Below are 18,998 nucleotides of genomic sequence, written 5' to 3'. Positions count from 1 at the left end.
CATATGAACGGAGTAGGCCCGATGCATCTTGAATCCAGTGGTTGCCATCGTTACTTTTACCTATCTGTGGTAAGAGGTATTTTGAACTCATGTCACTCTTGATTTGGCTAGATTTAACAGCATTGGGGCACTATGCCAAGGTGACATAAAAGATTATGTAGCCATAATTATGTTGGAGGAGATTTTTGCTCTTTTCCCTTTACCAAAAGACATACTATGAGAAATCACTTCAGATCTACCATACTTGAAAATTGACATCAATGGTCAAAGTAAAGGTGCAATTGAAAACCGAACAACCGATCAAACCAATCTAATCCAATCAAAATTGATTGAATCGATTCGATTTTCAACATCAATAAAAAGTTTATGGGGTTTGAGAATTTCAAAAATCGATTTTATCAATTCAATTTCCTTATCTCATAATTGATAAAAATCAAACCAAACGGATATCTCTTTTGTGATTTATAATTTTTCAATATTTTAAGAGTTTTTAAATATTTATTATTATATATATTTTGTGGATTATATTAAAGTAATTTATCATTATGAGACTTTGATTAAATTAATTTTTCAATATATTTATTTGGGTTGAAAAGTTTAAATGTATTTTGAACTTAAAATTTAAATTAGTAAAAACCCATGAGAGAGAGAGAGAGATTCATACACAAGAGCCCACAGGTAACATACATCAAGTCTCATATTAGTACAGAATTGTCTTAAATCACATCAAGAGAAATGAGAAAGAGAGAGAGAGTAGAAACATATTCATACACGAGCCCAGACGTAACATACATCAAGTCTCATATTAGTACAGAATTGTCTTAAAACACATGATAATATGTCCCAACACATGTGACACTGTATTATTGATTGTACCTTCATAAGTTCAATATATAACCTGCAATAATTGATCCACATGCAGTTGTTAATGTAAGAAACCTACAATCATATACCAAATAATTTCAAGCAAAATTACTAACTTCTCATATTTACTTCTGATGCAATTACGATAAAAGAGGACAATAAATTAAGGGTATATTTGATAATTGTTTTTAAAAACTATTTTGAATTATAGTTTTTAAGAACAGTTTTTGAAAACTGTTCTTTAATTTTATGTAAAATAAAAATTTGTTTAAAAATTTAAAATATTTTTAATATTTTTAAATATGTTTTCAAAATAATTTTTATGTTTATTGTTTTATTTTTAATCATACTACATGTTTGTATAAATGATTTTTTTAAAAATAACTTTTATAAAACAAGTGAAAATAATAGAAAAAACTTAAAGATATTATAAAAAAACATTCTATTTTTTTGTTCTTAAAAATAGAAAACATAAAAGAATTTTTTATTACCAAATGTGTTTTCTTATTTTTAGAAAACAGAGAATTGTTCTAAAAAACAGTTATTAAACATGTTCTAATTTTTTCACATTCCCCGATTATTTATATTTTTCCAATATTGGAAATTCAAGTTCAAATTTGGAGTTACATAGTAAATGGACAAAGAAAGAAAAAGGAAAATTAAAATTTAATTTAAATTTCAAATAATTTTTGTCAAGCACATTGAATTTTCCTTCTTTTATTATTATTATTATTATTATTATTATTTATTGAAAGGTAATGGCAATTCCTCTAAAAATGAAGCTTTCCAAACAAGACAAAACCCCCCAACAAGTGGAGTGGAAAATTCTATGTTGTGAAAATACATAAGTGCTTCATGTCCTTGACTTTAATGAAAAATATTCTCTAATTTAATTGAAGTCAAATGTTTTTCACCATATAATATAATAAACATTCAAAGGTAAAGCCCACCTCCAATTACCAATGGAGAATATCAACATGTCAAAACATCTTTACAAAGCTTTTGCTTTCCTCCAAAAAGCCCACACTCACTAATCCCACTTTGGATGGCTTCTCCACTCCTCTTGACTTTGCATCTTTTCCCCCACCATCTAACTCTATTTAATTCTATATTTTCACTTCTTCTTTTTTTTTTAAAAAAAAAAAAAAGAGCAAAGGGTAGGCAATACTTAGTGGGTATTGTTTGGCAATGGTTCTTAATAACTCAAGAATTCAAAATGGGAATTTGGAATTAAATCATGGAGATATTCCATTAGAAATTTTCTAATGATGGGAGATTTGTGAGATATGAGTCTCATCTTACCTTATTTAACTTTCAATAAAGATTAGGAAGATTGTTTGGGGAAGGGTATGTGAGAGAAATGAAGGAACAAAGAAAATTGATCATATTAATCCCTTAATCCTAATTATCATATAATATTTTACTTAATTACTCTAATAATTTCACTTATTTGGCATATATCATATTTTAAAAAGTGCTATATTAGTTTAGAATAGAATAATTTTCTTTTTTGTTTTTTTATTTTATTTTAAATAATTACACATATTTAAATTAAATATCTAATAATAGTTATTTTATATTTGATTCCTAAAAAATATTAAGGAATTAAAAAAAAATTAATAAAAATTATGTATTTTAAAATTATTTAATGTTTAGATAATATAAAACAAATGAAATGAATTTGAAAAAAGATGTAAAAATAATTTATTGATTTTGGATCTGTTTTTTTTTTTTCCCACATTTTTTCTTTATTTTATTTCTCTCACGTTTTTCCACTAATTTTCTGAGAACCCAAAATGATTAATACATGTAAAATTTTGGTTTGTTTATTCATTTCCAATTATATTGTCTTTCCTTAGTTATGGTTGTTTAAAAAATATATTATATGGAAGAGAATTAATCCACTTAGAAAATATGTTTAAACCAAACGCAATCTTACCAATAATTCTGATATTTTAGTTGAGATTTTGGTCAATATATTTTATTTTATTTTTTTCCTTTTTGTCCATGATTAACCATCTTTGCATTATCACCAAAAGGATATGATTTAGCCTTGATCATAGCCGTTAAATTGGATGGTCGGGTATTCTCGAGGGTCTACCATTTCTTTTGGTGGATGACACCGTAGAGTATGGAAACCCCTTCGTCTATAGTCCCGTTAAGGAGGAAGCCGTTGCCGGTCCGTAAAATCCAACACCGTATCCGGGGTACAAGATTTTGGGACCCAGAGCTGGGATTTAACTCATAGGAGGAGGACAATTTTGTCATTTCACTACCCCGATTTTATTCTGCCGCATGTGGGGTACATATATTCTACTCGTGTAGTGTACGTCCACCCAAAGGACCCCACCGTGGTTTCAATCATCCAAGGTCAGAGACCAAAGATCACTGTCGTCATGGCCCCCCACACGCTGACGTGGCATGTTGATGTCCACTTGGACATGTTCCAGACCTGCTATTGGCTGTCCACCCAAATGTCCACCTCTAGATGACACATCACTGTCGGCGATCTCATGATTCACGTCCCCAAGATGCGCCACGTGTCCCACCAGGCACCAGTGACCGTCCACGTGCTCTGCCCGACACTTTACGTGTACAAATCGGGAGCGCCCTAGCGATACACCTTATAAAAACCCGCCAGTTCTGTTGGATTTTCTTGGGCTTTTTCAATTTTTTTAATTTTTATCTTTTTCTTTTTCATTTTTTTTTCCTTGAATTCTCTCTCTCTATATCTAGTCTTTTTTCTGGTTCTTACATGTGTTGGTTGTGTGTGTGGGAGGAGTTGATCAACCATGACCAAGCTTCCAGGGTTTCTGAGCTTCTTATCTCTTGTAAAATTTTCTCTGGAAAACAGCAGAGAAAGTTAAGGGTTTAGGGTTTTGTGCGTCTGTTGTTGACTTCTTGTTGCAGTTTTAGGTTTTGCAGAGATGGGTAGCGGAGAAAAGGGTCTTCTGAACTTCCATCTGCATCTCCCTCACCTTCATGGGAAAAAGCAGTACAGGGATGTTCCAAAGGGGTGTTTGGCTATCAAGGTAGGGCAAGGAGAAGAGCAACAGAGATTCATAGTCCCAGTAATATACTTCAATCACCCTCTCTTCATGCAGTTGCTTAAGGAAGCCGAAGAGGAATATGGGTTTGAGCAGCAAGGGGCAATCACCATTCCCTGTCATGTCGAGGAGTTCCGATACGTTCAAGGCATGATCGACAGAGAACACTCTCTTCACCCTCAGAACCATAACCACCACCACCACCATGGTGGCTGTTTTAGAGTTTGAAAGCATGTAAATTTCTGAGTTGCAGTCCTTTCGTTTCAGTTAGGAAGTGATCAGTCAATGAATCAATGGTGATCAAGATAATGACGACGACCAAACGATGCTTGCGTTTGTAGTGTTCTTTGTTATTTTGTTAGCAACCATAATGAAGAGAATTAAATGCTTTTCTTCCTCTCTTTTTTTTTGGCGTTATCCTTTGCTTTTTCTTTATCTCTTTATGTAGTAGTGGGTGGAGGGGCCGAAGGGGCTGCTTTAATCCTCTAAATTTGGTGATGGGTAATTCAAAAAACCAAAGAGGCTTTCGTAAAACGTTTTGAATCTTTTGATTTTGAAGTGAAGAAAGCCCAGTATTAATGGGGTTGTTGGGAGTGTTAGGATTAGGAAAGGCATTAAGTTAAGGGTCGTTGATGAGGGGACACAGGGTTTGGAGAGTCAAAACTGTCAGTGGTGGGTGACCCCCACGTATGACAACTTCTTCTGCTGTGACCCTTGATTTTAGGGCACCTAGGCCCTCAACCGATGCCTCAAACGGAGGGCAGTTCCAACCTGCAGAAAACATATTTATTAGGTCCTCTTTCCACACCAATGACCAAACTACTAACTCATTTTCACATACGAAAGCTCATTATTATTTTGGGTTGGAGTCTATTTTTTTCACACATATATTTTTAAATCTTATTCATTCATATCTTCATTTAAAATAGGAATTTTTATTCGGATTTTCCTATTATTTTCTTTGGTTGTTTGGCATGTGATGAAAGAGGAAGGGATGGGGATATTTTTGTCAGCAGCCACACATTGATTGAGAGAGTTAAGGAAAGAAAAGTGACAAAAGTCTGAGATAATAATCCAAAGTAAATAAGTATCTGTTTGATTGATTTGTAAACATTTTAAAGAGATTTTGAAATTAATTTTTACCTTGTGAAGTTGTTTTCTTTCTTTCTTGCTTTTTCTTATTTTTATCATTCTTGGTAGGTTTGAGTTATTCTCCAAAAATAATTTTAATTGTACATGGAATGGAATCATCGCTCTGATCTTAAATCTCATTTCTACTATATCAATTATTATTACCATTTTAATGAATTCATAATAATTGAAAAAAAGTGGCCTTAAAAGTATATAATAAGAAATGAGGGGCACTTTTGAAACAAATATTCCTAATGATTTAACAATGGTTTTTGGAATTTTTTTTTATTATCTTCTAAATTTGCCTCTACCCAATATCTCAATATATCCTAAATTTGCCTCTCTACCCAAGGTCTCAATATCACAATTCCATTGTTAGACTGTCACATGGGTCTGCCTCTCTACCCAAGATCTCAATATCACAATTCTATTTTTATCAAAATTGCAAAGTAAGAGCCCGTTTGATAGTAATTTTAAGAAGCATTTTTAATATTTGAAATTTTTTATCATTTGATAGTGATCCCAGTATTTGATAGTGATGCCAAACCCTATGTTTAAAATGTTAGCAACGCTTTCTATAATCACTCCCAAACGCACTCTAAATATACTTCTAAATATGGTATTTTGTTAGTAATTGTATCAGTTTTATAATACACAAAATTTAAAATAAATTATCTTATTTTCAAATTTGATCCAACCCAAAATTTAAATTTTTAAATAAGATAATTATATCAATATATTATCATTTATTTTATATCTTTGAATGCATATAGAGTATTATCTTAATGTTATAAATTTTATTATACATAAATATTATTTTCATTAATAAAACAAATTCAATATACTTATATTATCATATATTTATATTTTTTTCTAATATTTTATGAATTTTGATTAATTTTCATTTCATCCATATATTAATTTTATTAATTTTCTTTTGCATGCATCATCCTACCTTATATTTGATAAAATAATCCTTTCCATCGTATCTTTCTTCAACCCTTCTTTAAAATCATAGACCGAACCCTTAATCACATTGGCTTCCCCTCTTCTTGATAGCATGCATAAATACAATAATTAACAATCTGCAAAGAAAAAATCAAGTTGAAGAGTTTCTACATTAACTCTTCATATTATCATATGAAAATCAAAGTAATACAATGATACTTAATTGCATTCAAATCTTATCAAACACATGATCAAATATCAATGTTATAAATTTCCTTAAAACAATGTAGAATGTTATTACTAATAAACTTCCTAACTATATGCTTTTACTAATCACAAGGCCCTAAACAAATATCAACCTAAAAACCCTAGAAAAAACTCAGTAGAAATCCCTTCTTCACTTCTCAACTGGGTCTCCACCAAACACAACAGGGTCGAAATTTTGAGGCGGCTCCATTTCACGGCCATCAACAAAACACTCTGGTGGAGTAACTGGGTACCTTTCCTTATCAAAGCAATAAGAATATGTCATGAACTTGTGCCTGAACCTCCTCATCTGGGTGATTTCCTTTCTTGTCAAACCAGTAGGAACCTTCTTCTCCCATGGGTCCTCGTCAATGCAATAGGGTTTGAGATCAATTGGGTCAGCTGGACATCCCAGTAAAATTAACTCAGAAAATGCAGCAGTGAATGGAGCATACTTGTAATCCACTTTCTGTTTTCCTCCATCAGTGGCCCAGTCTGACCCGTCCCGTATTGAGCCATACACATACATTGGACTAGTGATGAAGTAGTTTCCTATGGCTTTTGTCCTCATGAACAACCTTATGGGGACATCATCAACGTAAAATATGATATGGTTTTCAGTCCAGAGGATACTGTACTTGTGAAAATCTGCGGATGGGTCGAACCAGAGGGTGTAGCGCTCTTCTCTTCCTTTACTGGTGCTGTTTCTGATGGTTGTATTGCCATGAATATTGGTCTGAACCACCCACTCTTTGCCTTTGACGTTTCCCAGGAACTCGAAGGTCGCTTCGTCCTGGTTCCTGCTGTATATGTCTTGATTCATGGTAAAAAACGCAACCACAACTCCTGCAGTGTCCTGGTTTCTTGGTAGTTTAATGGAGGCACTGAAGTATCCATGGAGGAAAATATCTGAAGAGACAAACTCAGAACCAGTTTTCTGATCCAGACTGATCTTCGCCACTGTGCCATTGTGTACAGATTTTATGTTTTCGTCCCCAAAGACCTTGAAAAACCAACGATCAAAGGGCGTGGAATATGCTAGGTTTGTTGCAGAAGATCGGAAAGAAAGGAAAGAATTAAGAAGGAGAAGGATAGAGCAAATAAAGAGAGACTTGGCCATCTTCCTTGGAGTTGTTTGGCCGGTAAGAATCTCATTAATTCTCATTAATTATATACAATAATGAAGGATTTGAAACCCTAAACCCATAGATGGAAAACTATGGAATTGTGATATGTTTTTATTCAGCTTTCCATGCATGCATGGAGATAAACTCTAGAGAAGGAAATTTCTAGCTGTAATATTGAGTAGAATCATGTAAAAGATATTTTGAATGACTGTATGAAATCTTTATATGATTTTGATTTTATTATTTCTTACATTCTCTCATTGGCAAGTTATTAAATTTGCAGGCATAGAAGAAAGCTGTAGGAACAATTATTCTTCTTTTAGTGTTTGTGATCCATAATTTTTTAAATCAAAATTGGAATATCAAGAATATTCCTTGTTAAAGTTGAATTTTCCTGCCACAGAGTTTTTATGGTAATTATTTCAAGTAAAAAAAAATGACTTAATTAAGAAAATAAAAATTATCTTCAGGATTCACTTTCTTGAAAGTGTTTAATTTTCCAAAAAAAATTAATCACAAAGTAGTTGTTATTTTCATGATTTGCTTTTTTTTTGTTTTCCTAAAATTAATATAAGGAAAGGTTTAGATTCCAAAAAATATTGATAATGTTAAAATTTTAATTCAAGTTACTAAATTTGGGGCTATGTGATAAAACTTATCACTTAACAATTTACGTTAAATTATACTTAAATTAATGACTTAAAATTTATCATTTAAATATTACTTTAAGTATTAAATTTGTTTAATAAAATTAGATTAAAATTTATTTTAAATCATTAATTCTCATATTTATAAATAAGGTAAATGAGGTTGAATAACAATGAAAGTTCTATAATAGCAAAAGAAATTATGAAGATAATTAAGAGAAATCAGGATAAAAAAGATATTGATTCAAGAATAAGTTAATTATTTTTATTTATTACTTAAAATTATTTTTTACTTTAAATCAAACTATTAAATTATTTTACCAAATATATTTAATTTACTTAATGACGTAAATTAAGTTATTAAATCACTTTAAATTATTAAGTGCATTTTTGTAAATTAAAATTTTGATTTCTCAATTTCAAGGACTCTTCTAGACTTCTACTAGTCCAAAAGTACTAATTAATACAAAATATCATGATATAAGAAATGTCTCATTTCTTTTAATCTAATCTTATTTATTCGTACCTTTATTCAATACTCCAAGTTTAACAACAAAATAAAAAATTGAGATTTAAAATTCGATATGATATTGAATCAGTACCTTATAATTTTCTCTGGTCTCAACTCTCATTTTATTAGTTTAGTAAAAAAAATATATGATTAATATTCTTAATGTCAACATTGGTTTTTTCTCCCTTGGTTAATGGTCTATCCCTTTTATTGCTGACCTGAGAACTATCTCAACCATTTCAAAGCAACTAATATTCTCTTACAAATAATATAAAAAATAATAATGAATATTCAATCTCACCATCACAAACATCACTAATCGTTCCTTCTGCCATCCATAGTTGACCAAGAAAATTAACAATGAAATTCATGTTGTTACAGGGATATTGATAAGTGATTTGGCACCAATCAGTCATCAGCTACTTTTTTTATATTTTTGAAACCCAAGTGTTGGATTGACTTTCATTTAGATTATTCACAAGAGTGAGATTGTACATGATTTTATATGGTTTGCCAGAAAAATAATAAGATAATTGTGCTCTTTTATTTTCATGAGATTCATTCAGCGAGGTTCTCGGTTTTTTCTAGGGAAGTTGAAGTCCAAATAGGGCTGCCACCAGTTTCCATCATAGAACTTCATTCATGGGTCCAATTCTTAAGTCAACTAATTAAATTAAATTAAAGAAAAATACTGAAATGTAACCCAATAATGGAATTGTGCTTTTTTTATATAAATATATGTTACACACTACAATAAAAAGGAGAATGCTATGATTTTGATTTAGGACTGGTCAATGAAAAAGTCAACCGAAATGTTCATCATTGAATCGATAAAGATGATTTTTTTTATAAAAAAAATAAATTATAATCACATGCTTGATAATTCGTTATTAATTTTTTTAAAAATAAATGGTGCATGGAGCACTACCCCACTACAGAAGAGTTGTTGAAACATGGGGTGTTTGTGAAAGCCTCCGGGCCCTTTTTGTTACGTGAAGATCTAATTTGCCTGGTGTTTGTTTGTTGAGAAAAGAAAGCAAAATAAACTATGCAAAAAGAGGGGACAATTGGGTGAGAGTCATCCAACTTTTCAAAGTTTTTTGTGCTGCAATTTTGGGGTGTGTTTTTTTAATTTGGCTGCCACTTAAAAAGGTGAGATCCTGATGGCTTCCTTCCACTTAAAAATGCTGGAAGTGTGCAGATGTTCATTCATGTGTCTCCTCCTCCATCATGATTAGTGTGGTAGTTGAGGGGTTCTTCTCCCAACTTCAACCCCACTTGACTTTGGATGAATTGGTGCGACCCGGTTCCCAACTCAGTCAATTTTGTCACATGTAACTAACTACTTGTAGAACTTGGGGCATTAGTATTACTGTCTGCAAAAGGGCCCATTTTAATAGTGTCTAAAAAATAAAACCTTATAGGGCTAGGATATTCTAGTTTGTCAGAATTAGAAATCTTAGCTGGATAACTTATCCATACCCTTTTGGTCTGTTTGCATGATAAGATTTTAAAATCCTATCTCACCCCGTTGACCTGCCAAACAAAAACATAATCAACCATATCAAAAGAAGAAATCGGAAAGCTTGTACAAAATAAACATAACTTTCAAGTGCTTTTTCTAGAAGACAACATGCATGCTGAAACATTATTTCTAGTTATTCAATTTTGACAGACCCACTTAGTGGAAGTGTAATTTTAGTCACCAGACACCAAACTTAAACCAATGAGTGGCAAATGTGGGGGATGTGGGTTACAATGTATTTGGGCATTTGGTTTATGGTCCAAAGGCCACCATGCATGACAGATAATTCAAAAAAATAATTGTGGAATATGTAGACAGACCAAGAAATAATTAAGTGGAGTAACAAAAGCAAGACACGCTATTCATGGTCTTTTGTCAAGGCTTGAAATGATGAAACAAGAAGAAATGACCCAGGAGATAGCTACATACATACAGGGTTCCATGTTAGGGATAAAGCAATCATCATGGGCATATCTAATATGACAAGTCAATTCAATCCAAATCACAACTTTATTAACGGTAAGTCTTTGTCCAAATATATAACCAAATGTAAATTTAACTGTGGGAGTTTATTCCTTTATTCATTTCCAATGGTTCTGGGTTCAAGTTGAACCCAACATATCAACCAAATATCTAAATGATTTACTTTCAATTTAACAGTATAAAAAACTCATAGGAAGATGTTATTCCACTTTTTTGCAATCTGCAGAGAAGGTGAAGCCTTCTCTGTCATGGAAACATTGCTTTTCAGTAGAGTTTCAGAAACAAGATTTACAAAAAGAGAGTTACCTGCAGGCATGAGCAAGAGACCCAACAGGGAGCAGTGTCCCAACCTTCTTCTGGCTTCCATGCTGGATAGAATCTTTGGGGATTTCTTCTCCACCTTCATCGTTTGGGATTCTGCTAATGGTCGTTGGTATCTGAATGACAATGATATTTTTCATTTTATAAGCAATGAATACTAGGAGTTGTTAATAGAGATCAGTAAGCGATTATGGAAACAATTGTTAATTCTTTTCTGTCTTTCTTGAAATGATTAAAACAATCATACTATGAGCTCAAACCCACATAAATATAAGATTTGCCAAAGCAGGGAACGAGCAAAGAGATCCTTCTGACTTAATTCGCCTCAACAAGATCACATCTGGCTTGACTAACATCCATGTATACACAATTTTCCTTTACCCCAACCCCCAAAGAAGAAAAAATATTCCTGCAAATCTTCTGAATGTCATGAATTTTTAAGGAATCAAATCTCAAAGCCTAAAAACTAATGCTGTCTGGTGTTTGAGCTTCGATGAGTTACACCATGCAAAAATTTGGTATATCCAAGTAAACTGAGCTTTCCGTCTGAGTTTCTGATCCACTCTTTCAGGACCGAATAAGCTGAAGGACCCAGATTCAGTTCCTGCATTAATGGATCGCAGAAGTAAGAAGCCATACATGCTAAAACAAGCGTATGAATTGTTTCTTGAAGGAGTAATTGTAAATACCCGAGCCAACTCCTCAACTGAGATGACACGATTCCCCTCCTGCTCGAAAATTTCAAAAGCGGTAGAGGCGATCTGCTCCCACCCTTCCAAAGCCTCCAGTTGATGTGTGCTAATAGCTGCAGCACAAAACTCTTCAAAGTCCATCCTTCTATAGCACAATGGTTCCAACTGAAATAACATCAATGCAACAATTTTGAGGACTGATGACAGAGTCAATGGACATGAAAATAGGCACACAAAACAACAGAAAATATAAGAGGCAGAAAGAAAGATAAAAGGAACTTGTATCAAATAGAATTAAGTTCAATGCAAGCAATGACGAGAGAGTTGACTGCTAACTGATAAGAAGTTTAAAATTGATTTCATTTTCAACTTACTGGAAAAAGACCTGAGATTATAGAATTGATTAGCTTAAATAATTAAGGCTGAGATAAAAGAATCATATGTGAAGCAATTGCAGTTGTTGATTTGATGAGAACTAGTGATCTCATTTAAAATGTATCCTGGTAAACTTAGATCCTAATATCAAAACTAGCTCTTCCATGATGAAGTCCAGAATGATAGCAGTTAATATGACATTTCTAGCAGAAAAAAATATCAGATGTCGTACCGCATTTAGAATATCAGGAACCCTAGATTCCTTCATGGCATCAGTTGCATTCCGTGCAAGGGCCTACAATTTTTTTTTAACTTCTGTAAGCCATAAACTTGATATTATATAGACAGGAAAAAAAAGACCCCAACAAAGGAAACTATACTAGTTCTTTAACTAAATGACCATGTCATGCCTGAAAATAGAATGAATGATGGGATACTCAAATCATAAATGAACAATTGGATGAAAGCTCAAATTAAAAGAAAAGAAACAGTAAATAACCATTTTGAAGCTATCCAAAGACACACTCCCATCTCTACCAGGTTCCAACAGCTTGAATTGAGATCTAAGGTACACCAGCTCATCCTCCGTCAAAGCTTTTGAGAGAGCCTGAAAACATGAGAAAAATAGCTAAATCAATTGTTGAAAACATATTGAAATACAATCCTCAATCTTTAAATATTCATGTTTCAGTTTTCACACAAGTCCTATTTTCTGATCAGATATGATTGAAGCTTTTCACAAATAAATCTGATAGTTGTTCATAAAAGTTTCTCTATGGAATGCACCAGAACCAGAAACAAATATAACTAAAGGTATAAAGATACGTCTATGTCTACAAAGTTCTAAAAGTTCATCCAGACAAAGAAATAATAGGAATGGCATTGAGTGATGTGAAATATTACAAGGGCAATACCTTTAGTGCAGCACGTTTAAAAGGTGTAGCAAGAAGATAAGATTTGACCAACTTATAGATCAATATATCCAGAGGGATAGGATGACTTCCATCCCGCAACCAGGGGTGAGCTGCAATTAAAGAATTGTCCTCATTAGTCAAATTAATTAATGGCGTCTAAAAGGGAAATCTGATTGGTGATAACATACACAATGTAATGTCAGTAATAGCTAATACTCAAACCAAATTTCTCATAGTCCAAACATTCAACCACCTAAAAGGGAGCGCCTACTGCTAGAGATGCTTCCATCTTCAATGGCCACTTAAGTATTTCAAGCGGCTCTTTGACCATTACACTCACAAGACAGCAGTAGCATCTAAACACATTCAAAATAGATCTTTCCTCACAAAACTCCATCAATCAAAATCATTTCACTCACAAAACCATTACTGGTCCATGACATTCATTCCGCTAAACTTGGTTGCTTTTCTCATAACAAAGAACCATAAAAAGGAAAAGCAGCAGTGCATTTAAAAAATTATCATCCAGCTAATATCCGGAACACATTCACAGAAATGACAGGAAATAGTGCTTACTCAGAGCTTGGACGGCAGTCATTCTCTTCCTGTAGTCCTTATTCAATAGCCTTTTAACAAAATCCTTGGCTTCAGCTGAGACTGTAGGCCAGGGTAAATCATCAAAATTAGGATCAGCTCTTAATACTGCACGAAAAATTCCTGATTCTGTCCTTGCCCAGAAAGGCCTGCTTCCACATAACAAGATATATGTAATAACGCCAACACTCCAAATATCTGCTTCCAGATAATAGGATCTATGGAGAACTTCAGGTGCAACATAGTATGCACTTCCAACAATATCATTGAGTCTTTCATCTGCATATATGCATATTTGGAAGGGGGAAAAACAAACGGGTAAGAAAATTTCCATTTTGACTTGAGAGGGAAATAGGTAACAAGCTAAGTTATGAAATGAATACTGGCAGACTGGCTGCAAAATGAGTTATGACTGTTATGCATGGAATGCTGAAAATTATAGAATTCTTTTCAGATTTGAATACACATAGCATTTTGCAATGAACTACTCTTGAACATCTGAGAACCATCTAAACATGGTCATCTACAGAATTCTCATTTATACAAAAGAATTTTTGCTTACAGTCAACATTTACACCCTATCTTACCCTAAGAGATAGACAAATAAATAAATAAACAATTCCCTAAGCAGGTAGGACAAAATAGAATAGTAAAATAGAAGATATGACAAATTTGTTGTTGGAAAAATCATGAACCTGCTACAAGTTCTGCAAAAGTTAATTGTGACAAACAAGAAGCCCAAAATTTAGCTACACTTCACAGATTTTAATATTATTCTTTTTTTTTTTTGGAAAAAAATCCTAAAATAAGCTAGAAAGAAGAGCAAAAAAATTAACACACAGATACATTATACTCAGCTTGACATGAGGTTTGTTCAGGTGCAATCAAACAAAACATGCTCAACCTTAGACCCCATGCTTGTCTCCTTAACGATCTGAGTCTAACTAAACAAACCCAAGTTATGACTCCAATAAGCTTTTGGAGATGGTGCACATGCATGAATTGATAATTAGAACCAAAGTTGATAAAGAGACAAGCTAGCTTTAGTGGAAGTTATTAACTTGTTGAGATCAATCATTGGCATGCAGAATGCATCATCCAGAACTTAATTAGGATTGCCAGTAATTGGAGGGATAGTGTAACTGTAAGTCTGTAATAACTTGCCTTAAGAAGAATGCCCAAAGGAAACTTCCTGAAGAAAAGCTTACATGTACTACAAAAACAGTAAGGTATGATGAAGAACTGATAACTTTCGGAGTATGTTTCAATTACTTATTTGCACTAGTACAAGCAAGGGCCTTTTACTAAATTATAAAGTGCTTTTTTGTCAAATATAACCATAGCCCAGCTTCATCACACCCGAAATGACCTTAAAGTTTCATGATACATGGATATACAAGGCCATTATCTAAATTCATCAAGTATAGTTATTTATAAAGGATAAGAATTTTGTTAAATAGTGGACAAATTATAGATCAAAAATTGAGTATAGTTAAACATTACCTGGTCTAATAAAGTCAGAAAGACCAAAATCAATAAGCTTCATATCAGCATCTTCACTTCTTGAGGTAAAAAGGAAATTCTGTTCGACAACGAGGAGGAAAGAGTATCAGTAATTATTACTATATGGTGAGAGAATTAAACGTAAAAGGAAAGAAAGCAGCACTTCTTTCAAAAAGGGAATAAGATAGTCGGTCACAGTTCATCAACATTAATCAAGCAAAAGAAGAAACCTCTGGCTTTAAGTCACGGTGCACAACGCCTTGAAGATGACAAAATGCAACAACGCTTAAGATTTGTACAACAATTGCTTTTGCATCTTCTTCAGTGTATCTTCCTCCTCTGCAACAAATGAGAACTATTTCATAACTTCTAAATATGTGTGTGTGTGTGTGGGTGGGGGTGGGTGTGTGTGTGGTGCTGGGGGAATGAAAAAAGGGTCATTTTTTACCTTGATAAAATTCTGTCTAGTAGTTCCCCACCTTCGCACAATCTGATAAGCAAAACAAAATGTTTCAGACCCAATTCAGAAGCATGTAAAGGACTTTGTTGATATTATAATCATCAGTAAAATCTGAACCTTTGAATATTTCATGGTTAAACATAATGAAAACCTATTATTTCAATACATTCACAAATGAACGATGACTGTACATTCATCAATGGTTTATCATGAATAGGATTCTAAGGTGCTGAGAAATCATAATTTCCATATGAGGAAAATTTGATGAAGATTACTAGCACATCTTATAACAAAACAGATAGACTCAAAGTGGTCCTAACAATGTTGAACTACAGTCTCCAAAAATTAAAATAGTAAGCAAGAAAATACGTACTCCATGATTATGTACACATTATTTGCATCTTCACATGCATCATAAAATTTGACTAGATGCGCATGCCCTGATAGAGCCTTCAATATCTTTACCTCTCTACGAACATCTTCAATTGCTATTGCTGTTGTCATCTGTCAATTTAAGATTGTTAAGATACTGTAACTACATAGTTGATATGTCAAACATAATAATAAGAATATAGTTCATAGCTTCTAAATTTTGAGGTCCACTTGTTACACAAAATTGCTAAGAATGAAAAGATTTTGATCACCCATAACCCGAATAACAATTTTTATTGACTAGTTATCTAGTGTGGAAACAGTAGATGGATTTCAATCCCTTTTTGTGTGAAAACCCAGGGCACGTTGGTTAAGGCACATGAAGTGGTTGATTCAGTCGAAGGTTTGATTCTCACTAATTATGGCTAAAACATCACCTTAACTTTTATTCTTTGATGTTAGACAAATACACATGCAGTCCAACCAGGACCACAGATATTTGCAATGATCTGGCATCTTAATTTTCTTTCCCTCCTGCTTCTCTCTTCACATCATTTCCAAAAATTGATGCAAGAATTTCAGTAATACCGTTTTTCTACCATCAGTATTTTCGGACATGATTAGTTATTGTTAAGACTATCTAAAAGAAAAACCCAGCCGAAGATCTCGCAAAGCTTTAACAACATGCTTTTATAGCAGTCTAGAAAAGACATTAGATAACTGAAACATTTATTAGCTCCAAAATCTTTACAGTGCATGGTTCAGAATTCATTTAATTGAATGTTAACAACTCAAGAAACAGAAATGGCCAAATGAAAGATAATTGATCTGGAATTTCTCTATCAAGTCCAATATGTGTGCAATGATCAAAGCATCAATAATTATGTTTATTTAGGAAACAAGAATAAAAGGATGGACTTTATAACCCACACTCTGGTCAATCACATTGACATGCTTGATGGATCTTTTTTTTTTTCAAAAAAAAAAAGAACACTTACATGACGGATATATAGCGACTTGAGCATGGTAAGATCACATTTGAAATTTTTAGGCCTCCATATCAGATGCCTAATATTCCTGCTGGACAAGCACCTATTTCTCTGTCCCTTGCATATCAAATAACCTTGGGAGAACTGAGAATTTTGGAAGTAACTATCAACTAAATATATCATATTTGGCTACCAAAATGTTTAACATAGAGAGGAGAGTGAGGTCAATGGATTGAAGTGGAAAAATTACAGAAAAGGGCTCTCACTATAAATACATACTATTAACCTGCATTGTACTCTCTTCGACAATGATACATAAAAATAAATATTTTATCATTACTAATATTTGAGGTATTCCAATTCAGTTTTAGCTCAAAGATTTTTCATTTCAGCAATAATTTTCTTTTTATAAGAAAAATTGATTTGGTATATATTCTGATCGTTCTAGCAGACGCTACTTCCTAACTTTACTCCAAATTATCGGGGAAAAAACAACATTCTTGTTTGGAAATAAATATGAACCTGACCTAAACCGGTTGGAATTGGGACACATTGCCGAATAAGCACATGGTTTAGGTTTCAGATCATGCAACGCATCCAATATCACCTTAAAAAAAACAGAGACAAAAAACAAGCAAAGTTCAATCATTTTCCAATTCAACCAGCCTTACACGGAAAAACAACAAGAAATGTTAACCAGATGTATCGATAAGAGTAAAGCAACAAGAAATGTAAATCCAATTCAACTGATCAAAATCAATGAGACATCAAATTCAGAAGAAAGTAATAATATCGAACCTTCGCTTTTGATATGATCTTCACTGCAAGAGGTTGGTCTCTTAGCTCTCCTTTCTTGCCCCTAGCAGAGCAGGTATGACCAAAGTGCCCTCGCCCAACCTCCTTCCCCAATTCATACTTGGCACCAAAATTCTTACCGTAGCCGAAGCTCTTATCAAGTAATTGTTCAGGTTCCGTACCTTCTTCCGGGATCGGACCCTCCTTCGGCTTCGCAGGACCGAGCCGCTTCGCGAGAGACGCCTTGATATGCTTCGCCGGCGACGGAGGCGGGAACGGGCGACGGAAGAACCTCCGCGGAGTCGACGACCTCGCCGGAGACGGCGCCACTCCAGCCGGAAGCGGACTGGAAGCACTGCCGTGCGGGAAGGGACTCCGCCAGGGGCTCGTCGACGATGATCGAGCAGGCGTCTTCACTGACTGCACGCTCGCCGCTCCGTTCCCCACCGACGGCAACGGCGATTGCGGATACTCCTCGACCACACCTCCTTTACCGTTCCCATTCACAACCGGCTTCCCGTAACACTGCCCCATCGCAACCACTCCCGACTCTCAGATCGCTCCCCGGTCAAACTCTCAACATCCGCCGGCGAGAAACCTCTGATTCAGATCTCAGATTCTCGCCGGAAACCGATACAAAAAATGAGATCTACGGCGAGAAAACGTTAAAAATGGAGAATGAAGGAAGAATTTAGTCAGAAACTAGAAAGAGATAGAGAGAAAGAGCGAAAGAGACACGGTCTGAAAAACTAAAACGAGAGTGACAGAGGGTTATATAGCAAGAGTTGGGGAATTGTACAGAGTTAATATCATACAGAGAAATAAAATATACGGAAAGATCTGGGCTCGTTAAATCTATGGAATCATACATGGCAACTCATCATCTCAATCCACAGACCCATGATACTCGTTGTCTAAAATATATATCATCTCAAAATCACACTAATCCTCACCCTCATTCCCTGCACCTCACCACATAGTAGTAGTCCTCCTTCTCCGCAAAACAACACAGCCCCTTTTCATTTTGTCTTTTCATATTTTTTATTTTTGTTTCGGGTTTTTTTAATTTTTAATTTAGAGAAAAAAGCGCTGAATGTAAAAGGAAAAATTAGAATTAGGTGGTCGTTGGTTTACTGGTCTGAGGGTGTTTCGGGTATTTCAAGGGGGATTTATGATTAGGTCGTGTTACGGAAACACCCCGATTGGGCACGTGGGTGGCAAAGAGAGCGGGGTGTATGTTAAATGAATGGAGTTGGGAGTAGGGACGAGATTTCGCAGAGTGGATTGGAGAATCAGAGCTGACCAACGCCGGTGCATGAACAGCCTGGTTCGAAGGTTCGAAAATGACGACTATTCAACGAAGGTCAGCAGGGGAGTTTAAAAGCTGACGTGGCGACTTCTCAGCCGTAAATTCTGATTACTTCCCAAAACTGTTTTTCTTTGCTTTTCATTTT

At 34.1% G+C, this 18,998-nt stretch overlaps 3 protein-coding genes across 6 annotated transcripts; 1 reads left to right on the top strand and 2 right to left on the bottom strand.

Moving 5' to 3' along the window:
* The first annotated feature begins 3,791 nt into the window (after window positions 1–3,791).
* LOC100267831 (auxin-responsive protein SAUR32) lies at window positions 3,792–4,139 on the top strand. Its single transcript, XM_002262976.4, has one exon. It carries the CDS (start codon window positions 3,792–3,794, stop codon window positions 4,137–4,139), a length of 348 nt encoding a protein of 115 aa, XP_002263012.1.
* A 2,248-nt stretch (window positions 4,140–6,387) lies between these two features.
* On the bottom strand, window positions 6,388–7,356 carry LOC100255696 (probable xyloglucan endotransglucosylase/hydrolase protein 28). The gene has a single exon (XM_002266573.3). It carries the CDS (start codon window positions 7,354–7,356, stop codon window positions 6,388–6,390), a length of 969 nt encoding a protein of 322 aa, XP_002266609.3.
* Window positions 7,357–11,038: 3,682 nt separating this feature from the next.
* Window positions 11,039–18,540, bottom strand: LOC100250518 (CDPK-related kinase 3). Of its 4 annotated transcripts, XM_059743122.1 has the most exons (12): window positions 17,548–18,436; window positions 16,759–16,893; window positions 15,762–15,892; window positions 15,377–15,418; window positions 15,159–15,267; window positions 14,929–15,007; window positions 13,408–13,704; window positions 12,832–12,941; window positions 12,417–12,524; window positions 12,150–12,212; window positions 11,540–11,707; window positions 11,039–11,454 (listed from the first exon to the last, which is right to left on the bottom strand). In XM_059743122.1, the coding sequence occupies exons 1-12, from the start codon at window positions 18,076–18,078 to the stop codon at window positions 11,317–11,319; spliced, it is 1,911 nt and encodes a 636-aa protein (XP_059599105.1). In that variant the 5' UTR covers window positions 18,079–18,436; the 3' UTR covers window positions 11,039–11,316. The 4 variants fall into 4 exon arrangements, with proteins under 4 accessions (XP_059599105.1, XP_002266654.1, XP_019081311.1 ...); XM_002266618.4 differs by lacking the exon at window positions 16,759–16,893 and having other exon boundaries at window positions 17,548–18,540; XM_019225766.2 differs by lacking the exon at window positions 12,150–12,212 and having other exon boundaries at window positions 17,548–18,437.
* Between the last annotated feature and the right edge of the window lie 458 nt (window positions 18,541–18,998).

Source organism: Vitis vinifera, chromosome 15, assembly GCF_030704535.1.
Source record: "Vitis vinifera cultivar Pinot Noir 40024 chromosome 15, ASM3070453v1".
Lineage (NCBI taxonomy): Eukaryota > Viridiplantae > Streptophyta > Magnoliopsida > Vitales > Vitaceae > Vitis > Vitis vinifera.
Note: the sequence above shows the minus strand (reverse complement) of the source record. Positions and strands in the feature narration are given on the sequence as shown.